Source organism: Orycteropus afer, unplaced genomic scaffold (assembly GCF_000298275.1).
Source record: "Orycteropus afer afer isolate SDZICR_OR568_19922 unplaced genomic scaffold, OryAfe1.0 scaffold00024, whole genome shotgun sequence".
NCBI lineage: Eukaryota > Metazoa > Chordata > Mammalia > Tubulidentata > Orycteropodidae > Orycteropus > Orycteropus afer.
In genome coordinates, this window is record NW_006921611.1 from 10,877,273 (window position 1) to 10,888,899 (window position 11,627).

Below are 11,627 nucleotides of genomic sequence, written 5' to 3' on the forward strand. Positions count from 1 at the left end.
AAGGTAGCCCCTTGTCAGTTGTACTATACTCCTGGGGATTCTGATCCTTCACATAAACTTATAGGACCATTGTCTGCCAACCCTATATATGATCCTGGATACACTCCCTCCTTCATAGACATAGTTAATTGTTTAGCCTGTCCACCTATCTATCCATCCATATATCCATGTTGTAAGTCTTTTTGATGTTTCCTCAGAATATGTTATGGAGTTCTGATGGCACTGTAGTTAAAGCATTGGGCTGCTAACCAAAAGGTCTGCCATTCTAACCCACCAGCTGCTCTATGGGAGAAAGAATAAGATAGTCTGCTTCTGTGAAGATTTACATCCTTGGAAATCCTATGGGGCAGTTCTACTCTGACTTATAGCCAGGATTGACTCAATGACAGGTGGGTTCAGAATATATTGATAGCAACTCACAAATTATCCCAAATATATTTACCAGCACTGAAGGTACTTGAATTCATTAAAATAAATTGGTGCTTGGTTGTCCTGAGGTGGTATTTAAATTCACAAAGAACTATTTTTGTCATGTGGTGATTTTTATTTTACAGAAATAATAACTCTACCACTTGCTAATTGATGTGATAAACAAAGATATAGTTCCCCTTTTCCTATCACTACCTCCAAAATTAAATTTTACAGCAATGCTTTCCTTAGGGAGAGAAAACAAATGGGTAGTTATGTATTATGGAAAACAGATAAAAACGTTCTAGTGACTATTTCTTTGAGGTGTCTATTTTAAGAGGTTTGATGAGGAGTAGGTTATGAGGTGAGTATCCAACCTTTTTGAGAGCAAGAATCAGGAATTTTCAACTGAGTGTCTGCTTATTAAATTCCATATACGATGTGCTCCTAAGACAAGCTGAGTGTGTCTCCAGATTCCATGTGCATTCACAACCTTATCCTATATCTGAATGTCAAAACCACCTTTAGAAAAACAACATTCTTTAGTTAAACTAAGTAGAAAAAATATAGTGAAAAAATGTTTTCCTATTCTCTAAGTAAAAGAAGACATTTGTCTTAAGGCAAACACTGGTGAAGATAAAAGCCAAGCAATGTTTTAGACTCTCTCCAATTTCCAAAATACTATTTTAAAAATAATTACACCCACAATTTATGCACGATTCATTAGACAGCAAGATAAAATGCACTGCTAAATTTTAACTGTACTGCAAGAGTAGTCATCAAGAAATATACCTTAACTTCTTGGATTATAACCCAATCTAATACCATCTTTGCCAGGATGTCAACTTTGTTCAAATAGTCTATCTTGATTAAATTATAACAGTGTTTTTAGTTTCATGCTTTGATAGACCTCTGAAGAATAATTTTGGTTAAGCAATTAGAAGGTCAAATGATCTGTTATCAATATTTAAGCTTTTAATGTGAAAATTAACAGGCATGAATCACAATACCCCCCACAAAGATGAGAGGAATGCCATTTCTGGAAAAAAAAAAAATCATTTGATCTGCAATAATATTTTTAAAGACTACAGTTCTTCCCCCTCACTCTGTGATAAGAAAAAGATGATACCCTGCATGATGCAGACATTAACAGAGGATCTCCCCATTATACCATTATACACTGGATTATAGACTGACTCTAGGGAAAGCAATGCTCATTACTTAATAGATATATCTGGCAAAAAATATCTTAGGCAGCATCCTGCAGGATGTAAACTGCTTTTCAAAAGATTCAAGCTGCTGAATTACTAATTTGAAGGAGCCAGGTTGATATAATGAGCACCTGAATTTATATTTAATGTTGTTATGACAGCAAGGGTGGCTGAGGCTACCTACCCATCCCTTTGAGGTTTGAATGACATCTATCATTAGACTCTCATTCTGGCCAACCTGCCTCTGAATAGGAAGTGTGATTAACGGAACAGGCACAGTGCTGGCTTTTCAGCATCTCTCCACGGTTACTGTTCAGACACATACCTGTGGTCTTTAATGGGGTTTTCTCTCCTAGCAACAGTTTTAACCTTTTGGCATGGATTTTGCCTTGATAATGTGAGTCAGCCACCACTGCTGAGGTAAAAGACATGTTACAGAGTGTGCAGCATTTGTTTTTATCCACCATATCAGCATCATTTCCCTGTGAGGGGACAAAGAAAAAAATAGAATTAGAAAACCAAGTTTTAAGATATTTTTTTCTCATCCTACTTTTTGTAAACGAGATTTATTGCTGACTAGCTTATGGAAATGTCTAGTTTTGGTTATACAAGCTCTCTTTTTTCTCAAAATAATCATCATCAAAACTTATTGACTTCAACATACATTCATTGGTTAGCTACTAATGCCAGGACAAATTTGCAAGATATGAGTTACCCGAAGAAACAGGGGGCACACAATTAAACGAGAGCACATTGTATCTGGCACAGGGAGAAAAACAGTCTCTAATTGCACCCATTATACTCATTAAAGTAAGTATAATACCAGAGTTCAGATGGCCTGAATTATTTAGCAGAAATTATCATTTGGCATTCAGCTGTGCCTTTGACCAATTTTTAGCCTCACCAGGATACATGGTCGCAGTGTCTAGATTATTTTTTAAGATTTCTTTAAGTAATTGAACATTTTTCATAATTGGTGTGAGTATATGTCATAAGGCAGAATGTTCATGCTGGCTGAATTTTCTAGGAGAGTTGTATAATTTTTGTTTTATTCAGGGGAGGTGATTCTCTAAATACTGCACAAAATACTTAAATCCAGCTTGATTTGTATTCTTTCATAAGACTTGATGAAAACGAATCATAATCCAGAAAAAACAAATCCTTTGTCCAACTATGTGACCTCACTATTGTGCATACAGGTCATCAATTACCTATACTTATGTAAGGGGAAGATTAATCCATTGCCTTGCCTCCTACCTGGTTAGAAATTGAGGGTAAAGGGGATGCTCAGATAAGGAGTTAATCTATTTCTTAATGGAATAGCAAGAGCAAAGCCTCTCCTTGTTAAAGAGCAGCCTAGGATGAGTATATGGTGCCACAATAGCCCCTTTTCTTACTCACAGCAGGCCCTAAGAGTACAATTTAAAGTAGAATTGGGTAGAGGAAGAGAAGGGGAAGGGAGGAAAAGAGTTTTATACTGTTTTGCATAATAATGATGAGGTTTCCAGACTTTTAGAAAGAGCTGTCTTGAAAATTATATGGCAGTAAGGAAACTACCCCTTTCCTCCTTAAAGAGTGAGTCTGCAATATCTCTGCTAATTAGTATTTGTCTTTGGAAGGATGTGTGCATATGTGTGTGTATTTGAGTGTGTATGTGTTCCAGAGGTGGCTTGCTATTCAGGGGAGAGGGCAGGACAGAAACAGCAAAAGTGATTCTGTGAAGACCAAGTTATGAAGCCCTACCTACTTCAGTTTGCTCTCCCTCCCTCTTTCTCAGTGAGCTTTAATGAGTGGAATTCGTGGATATATACCACTAGGAGTAAAGGGGGAGAAGTGAAAAGAAATGGATCATATGGGGAGAAACAGAGCCCTCCCAAAAGGTGCTCTTGTAGGGAAGAACAAATGGTAGGGAACCACGTTGGATACTGGGGAGAGGTACCCTTGCCAAGAGTTTAAAGCCAAGGTGCTTTGAGTTTTTCCCCAGTAAAATAATAGTAATAGTAAAGGCATAAACACTTTTAAACCTGTGTGAGGTATACTGAGGAAACAAAATGAATCAAATATTAAAGGGAAGGATTGGCTTCTCCTTGCCCAAGCCTCCACCTACACCTAGGAAATGGTGAAACATCCCATTAAGAGTTCAGCCCCAGAATTCCAGAGGATGGCAATTCAAGAGAGTAAATGAAGAGTTCGAAGACATAAAATGAGGAGTGAATAGCTCAGGAGAGATAAAGAACTGCTTCTTCCCTTTTTATTTTTAACAATACTTTTCTAAGTTAAAAAAGAAGAAGAAGAAGGGTGTCAATATAGAAGTGGATGCTTGCATCACTTTGTACCTGATGAAGGTCTGAGCTCTACTTCCTAAAAAAAAAAATCAGCCATTGAAAATCCTGTGGAGCATGGTTCTACTCTGACATACCTGGGGTCCCCATGAATTGGACTCAACTTGAAGGCCACTGGTTTTATGAATGATATAGTTCAAGCATGTAATTTTTAAACAATCAGGCACACAATCATAAGCTAGAGTGTACACCTATTTACAATGTTTGCATCCCTTCTACTGCTTTCAGTAAATGTGCCTAGTGGCCTATACTGAAGAACAAGTGCCTCTCTCCCCAGAGCTCTAACATGTAGACATTTCTAAAGAAAGGATGGAAGAAGCTAAGGCACAGAGGTAGTATTAATATGTGAAGTGCACTCAGTTTCCAATAGTTTCTTGGAAAATATCTGCTCTCAAACTGAATAATGATCAGTGAATTTAAATATTCATCCACTCAATACACTTCATGAACCTGTGTTAAATGTTATGCTAGATGCATTTCCTATTTTCAAAGAAGTCAGCACTGGCAAAAGTAGAAAAGGCAGGTAGAATATAAAGGGGTGTATTATAATCTAGTAAATAAAGTCTCCTAGGAGCTCTGGTGGTGTTGGGCCTAAGGCATTTGACTACTAACCAGACAGCTGGCAGTTCAAACCCACCAGCCACTCCTCAGAAAGAAGAGTGGGCAAATCTACACCTTGGAAACACCAGGAGGGCTCGCTATGAGTCAGATCCAACTCGAAGGCAGTGAGTTTTTATGAAACTCACAGGAGACCCTGGATGGTGCAAATGATTAACACACTTAGCTGATAACCAAGAAAGATAGACATTCAAATTTACCTAGAGTAAACAAAGATCTCCAAAAGGAAATAAGAAAAACAATATCATTTACAATAGCTACCAGAAAGATAAAATAATTAGGAATAAGTCTTAACAGGGAAACAAAAGATATATAAAAAGAAAACTACAAAACACTACTACAAGAAACTATAAAAGATCTACATATATGAGAGAATATATCATGCTTGTGGATTGGAAGACAGACATTGTGAATATGTCAATACTACCGAAAGCAATCTATAGATGCAATGCAATCCCAATTCAGATTCCATCAGCATTCTTTAAGGACATGAAAAAAAAATCACTAACTTTATATGGACAGGAGAGAGATATTAGATAAGCAACACACTACTGAAGAACAAGTAGGTCTCACATTACCCAATCTCAAAACGTACTGTATAGCCACAGTATTCAAAACAGCCTGGTATTGGTACAATGACAGACATGTAGATAAGTGGAGTAGAACTTTTAATCCAGAAATAGATCCATCCACCTATGGACAGTTCATCTTTGACAAAAGGGTAAAACTCCTTCAATAGGGAAGAGATAGTCTCTTTAACAAATGGTGCTGGCAAAACTGGATATTCATTTACAGAAAAATGAAGCAAGATCCATACCCCAAACCATACACAAAAACTAACTCAAGATGCATCAAAGATCTAAACATAAAACCTAAAACTATAAAAGTCATCTAAGAAAAAAACAGGGGCAAACTTAGGGTCCATTATTTATGGCATAAATAGACTTTAAAACATAACCAAAATGCACAAACAGCAGAAAATAAACTAGATGACTGGCACCTTCTAAAAATTAAATTCTTATGTGTATCAAAAGACTTCTCCAAAAAAGTAAAAAGAGAACCTACAGATAGGGAAAAAATCTTTGGTAATGACATAATCTGACAAGGGACTTACCTCTAAAATTTATAGAAAATCTCAACACCTCAACCTCAAGAAGACAAATAATCCAATTTGAAAAATGGGCAGAGGATGTGAATAGGCACTCCATCAAAGATATTCAAGTAGCCAACAAATACATGAAGAAAAGTTTTCAATCATTAGCCATTAGAGAGATGGAAACCAAAATAACATTTAGATATCATCTTACCTCAGCAATAAGAACAAAGTTAAACACGACAGAAAATAACATGCTGACAAGGGTATGGAGAGATTGGAACCCTCATACACTGCTGGTAGGACTGTAAAATGATTCAACCCCTGAGGAAAATAGCATGGCACTTCCTTAAAAGTTGGAAATAGTAACACTATTTGACCCAGCAATCCCACTGCTAGATATATATGCTAAAGAAGTGAATGCCAGGACATAGATAGATATATGCATACTTATGTTTATTGCAGCATTATTCACAATAGCAAAAAGATGGAAACAACCTTAGTGCCCATCAACGGATGAATAGATAACCAAACTATGGTACATACACACAACGGAATACTATGCAACACTAAAGAATAATGAAGAATCTGTAAAACACCTCATAATGTGGATGAACTTGGAGGACATTATGCTAAGTGAAATAAGTCAATCACAGAAGGACAAATATTATATGAGTCCATTACTGTAAAAACTAAAGGAAAGGTTTATACATAGAAAGGAGTGGTGGAGAGGGAAAACTGCCAGGTAGATAAGAGATACGTACTGATTTGGCTAAAAGTGAAGACAGCATACCAAAAGTGAGTGACCAGCACAATAAAACTAAGGAAAAGGAAAACATGGAGAGGTGTATAAGAGGTACAGACAACAAAGGTAAATACTTTTATATACACAACACTGCATTTCAGTAATAACAAACATTACAGGTGGATACTTAGGTAGACAGGCAAAATATGGGTAGGTAAAAGGGAATATACCCATGACCATAGGTAGGTTTGGCAGATGATATTTATACATATGTATTTGTATGTGCTATAAAAATATCCATATATATAATAGAGCTAACAGGGGCAAAGTTACCAAAACTTCTTAGCCACAGTCAAACACCTTGAGGAAGCAGTTGCTGGGCCCACAGACTCAGGACCATGGTCACAGGAAACAGCAAGCTCAATTGGCATAATATACTACACAAAAACATTTTTCCTACATCCCACTTTGATGAGTAGCAGTGAGGGTCTTAAAAGCTTGTGAGTAGCCATCTAAGATGCATCAGTTGGTTTCTCCTTCCTGGAGCAAAGAAGAGTGAAGAAAATCAAAGATGCATGGAAACAATTAGGCCAAGGGACTAGTAGACCATGGGAACCTCAGTCTATATGGCCCTGAGACCATAATTAAATGATGTCTGGCTACTACCACCAATCACTCAGAAAGGGATCAAAATTGGAGATCCTAGTTAGAGAGGGAGAAAAATGTAGAACAAAACTCAAAATCATAAAAAAGGGACCAGGCTTATGGGTCTGACAGAGACTGGTGAAAACTTCAAGACTACAGCTCCTAGTCACCATTCAGGCCTGGAATTGAACTCCTGTGGCTTAACTTCCAGCCAAGAAGTAGGTAGGCCTACAAGATGGACAATTATACCAGGTAGGTACACTGTTTAAAACAATCAACCATGGGAGATCAGAAGGGCAGAATTTATACAAAGAGAAAGCTTAGAGGTCAAGAATGCAAAGGAAAGGACACAGGAAAAGGTAACCACAGGGAAGAAGTGGGAAGAGAACTGTTACATCGTGAGGATTGCAATCAATGTCACAAAACAAAATGGGTATCAACTATTGAATGGGAACAAATTTGCTCTGTAAACATTCACCCAAATTACAGTGGCTTTTTTTTTTTTAAAAAAAAAGGAAGACAAAAACAAAAACAAAACTGTGGAACATAGTCCTACTCCAACATATAAGGTGTCGCCATGAGATGAAGGCAACTGATGATAGTGGTATTGAACACACACTCTACGAATTGTGAGGTAAAAAGGTCATTAATATAAAATAAGCTTCACTGTGTGGATTTTCATCTTCAACCTTTTCTCCTCCTCACAATATCCTTCCTCATCACATTCAGTCTTGGCAGATTCTGTCCTCATGTTCCAGCTTAATCATTGCTGCCTAGAGGTGAAGCTCATTATGACTCTCTCTACTGCCCTGCAGAGATAAGCATTTGTCTCTGGGTCATCTTTGTGTCCTGCATATACTTCTTTTCATAGTAGAATGCTGCATTATTACATTTGTTTGTTCTAGTATTTGTTCTCCTCGTGAGACTGAAGTTAGAGAAATTGTCTCATTGATATTGAAGCCTCAGCACCAGCACAGTGCTTGGCATATGGGGGGTGAGGGGAGCCTTAAATGTTTCCTGAATAAACAGAGCTGAGGGCTGAAGGAGGGTATCATGTCCCTAATATTTATGTTAGCTTCTTGGTGGTCATTAATTATATGTTTCTACTGTTAAATGTTTGACTATTAGCTGAAAGATTAATGGTTTGAATCCACCTAGAGGTATCTTAGAAGACAGACCTGGTGATCTGCTTCCAAAAGTTTACAGCCTTAAAAGCGCTATGGAGCAGTTCTACTCTGCATACATGGGGTCATCAGGAGTAGAAACATAACTACAACAACCCTCCCAGGCAATCCATTCATATAGTCACATAGAAGAATGAAAGAGTAGCAGAAGAAAATAAACAATTATTGCATAATATTATGGAATATGGTGATGGTATAGCCGCGGAAGAGGGACCAAGAAAGAATAAGTACTTTTCTTTCAGTAGAGTGGGCTTTATAGGCTGTTGCAACTTACAATATGCAATTATGAATACCACCAACTCTGATTATGCCAGTGATCCTGGGGAAAAAAACAGCTACCCAGAAAAGGCCTTGATATTAACCAAGTGCCTGAAAAGTGCCAGAATTTAATTACATATGGTTGGCTATTTAAATCACAAATTATTGGCACCTTGAGACTACAGATCATATTGTCTTTATTTGAGTCTCTCACAGTACCCAGAGAACCAGAGCAACGTGGACCTCTGACCCTAGGTAGAAACTCTATAAAGTGTGATGAACAGACCTCAATGAATGCATTTAAAATTACTGGCTTAAAGACTTGGGAATGGTCCCAAGCAATCAAGGAAATGAAGGAAGAACTGAAGATTATCTTAAAATATGTGTCTCAAACTGGAGGCAAAAATTCAGTCGATTCTTTAAATATAATGTCCACATCTTTGCTGAAAGGAAAAACAAAATATAGTGGAAGCTTAGTTAAAGCATTTTGCAAATTTAAGAATTCTTCAGAAGAATTCATTCAGACTGAAAAACCCTGGCTTAATCTGGCCAGAAAGGCCTTTTGTCTCCTTATAAAGACTTTTTTTAAAAAAAAAAAAAAACTTAATTTAGATCATTGCTTTCATTCTCTTTTACTTTTGGTGAGTAAAAAAGCCAAAGAAAGAATTTCATTTCCAGAATGGCAGAGTGAGGAATTTTGTGGAACTGCTACCCAACTAAACAACCAAAATAAGTGAAAATCATTTTTTAAAAAAATAACAAAAGCAACCATTTAATGCTTCTGAAAATTGTCCTATGAACAAATAGCAAATAAAGGAGCATTTATTCAAAAAAGTCCACTAAATATCTATAAGAACAGTAAGACTCTGCTAAAGAGGCAAGGAGGCAGCATCTTCTGACCTCCTCTAACCCCACAAGAGGAAGACAGAATCACCACTAGTAGCCCAAGGCCTATCCTTGAAAGGGCAGACATGCTGCCTCCCTCCAATGCTTTCACCAACCGTGCCACCAACCATTCCTCCTGCAGCACCCACCACCTCTCTGCTGGGTTTGATAATTCACTGTAGTGGCCACACACAACTCACAGATTATGGGGTTTATTAGGGAGGCAACAGGCTACAATTCAAGTTCAGGAACACACTCAGTCTCTCTCAGCCCGCTGTCTCTCAGCCAAAAGTCTCTCTCAGTCTCTGTCCCAGTAGTGCATGTCTCTCGGTGTCTCCCCAGCAGTGTGTATCTCTCCCAGCAGTGCATGTCTCTCAGTATCTCTCCCAATAGTGTGTGTCTCTCAGTGTCTCTCTCAGCAGTACATGTCTCTTGTGTCTCTCAGCCACAGTGAGAGATTTCTTTTGCCTCTAGGAGGGCTCCTTTTGAGCCTGGCAGAGTGACCAAACTAACCAATCCCAACATCAGAATTCTATACACTTGAGACAGAGAGAACTTCCCAGAAGATTGCTTTGGCCACTTTCAACAGAAATGTCCCAGGTGGATAATGTTAACAATCAGGAGCTACTCAGTTGGTCACAGCAAATTCCAGCACAGAGTTTACAAAGACTTATGGCTAGAAAAGCCACACCATGTAATTTACTACACCGCAGAGTCCATGGCACTTGATCCACAACACTTCCCTTCCTACAGACATCTATCTCAGCATGACAGAAGCTTCACTCTAGGTGAATATGGTTAAGATTGTAGATCATTCTTTCCCATCAGCTCCTACTCAAGACATAACAGGAGAAAAAAGCTGCTGTCTTTTCTCATCCACTGAAGTTCTAAGTTGTAGAAGCTAAATTCCTGGAGATGTAACCGAAAGATCAGATGCTCTCTTCCTCCAACCTCCCCCTATTTATAGGACAGAGGATCTATGCAGGAGGCCAAGGATATTCAGGTGCTGATTGCCTTAGCTCAGCTTACTTGTAGGGCAGGAAGTTCCACACCAGGAGTGGCAAGATGTGGCTACCAACTCCTTCCGAGCTAATAAATCAAGGATATCTCTACAAGAGGTAGGCACCATCTCTTCCTCCAGTTCTAGAACAGTGGCTCAGAGATTTTGCCATAAAAACAGTGGTAAAGGGATTCTATAAGAACAGAGAGTGCCTACAAAATCATAAAAAATACTAGGTTTATTGGTCTGATGGAACCTGGTGAAATCCCTAAGACTAGTTCCTAGTAACCCTTCAGGTCTGGAAATAACCTCACTCTTGTGGCTTCCAGTCAATAGGCAGGCATATAGGGTGAACATTTACACCAGGAGATACATTCCTTAGACTAATCGATCAATTATGGGAGAACAGAAGAGCAGTATTTGCACAGGGAGAGAGCTCAGGTGGCAGGAATGCAAAGGAAAGGACAGAGGGAAAAGGTAACTACAGAGAGGAAGTGGGAAGAGAGCTGTTACATTGTGGAGATTGCAATCACTGGCATGAAACAAAATGTGTATGAACTGCTGTATGGAAAATGAATTTGCTCTGTAAACTTTCACCAAAATCACAATTAAAATTAAAAAAAAAAAAAAAAGAGAGAAAACAGGGTTGCTAAACTCTCTGCAAGAACTGACTTTATTTGGAATAACATGTGGGGATGTTTAAGCCTAAGGGTGCTCACAAATACAAGCGAAATTTTGTTGGAAAGCAATTAAGAGGAGGCTGGTAGCTCCATTCCATTAGAACGAGTTAAGCCATAGGCGTCTAGTCTACAGGAGAGAACTAGGGAAAGAAACAGCTAAGAAAATCCTCCTTGGAGTCAGAACAAACTACAAGGATTTGCCAAAAAAGAAGCCCTGCAAAAATGCCTGAATTTAAATGGATCAGACGATGTCTCAGAGTTTTGACAAAAATAATAGCATAATCAGGCACCAATTAGTACGATCTAACCTAAGAGTTGAGTGAGATTCCAGCAGAGATCATTTAACAAAGAAGATCAGGAAAAGAGAGACATGCAAAAGCCACTGTCATTTCAGAGTGACTGTACCTATGAGGAATGGCATTAGAGGTTCCACATTGTGGAGGAAATTGGTTTTACTAAAATTATCTAGATAAGTCATTTAACAAATAAGTAAGCAAGCAAAAGAATAAAAAACATAAAAACATTGAGAAGTTGTGGAATCAATATACAACATTGTAA

The 11,627-nt window shown here is 38.1% G+C and overlaps 1 protein-coding gene across 1 annotated transcript in view; it reads right to left on the reverse strand.

Moving 5' to 3' along the window:
- The window catches only part of ZMAT4 (zinc finger matrin-type 4), a 418,444-nt gene that overhangs the window by 171,248 nt on the left and 235,569 nt on the right, over positions 1–11,627 (reverse strand). The window contains exon 3 of the mRNA XM_007935068.1: positions 1,945–2,101. Coding sequence (XP_007933259.1) covers positions 1,945–2,101 — 157 coding nt within the window. The remainder of the gene's footprint in view (positions 1–1,944; positions 2,102–11,627) is intronic.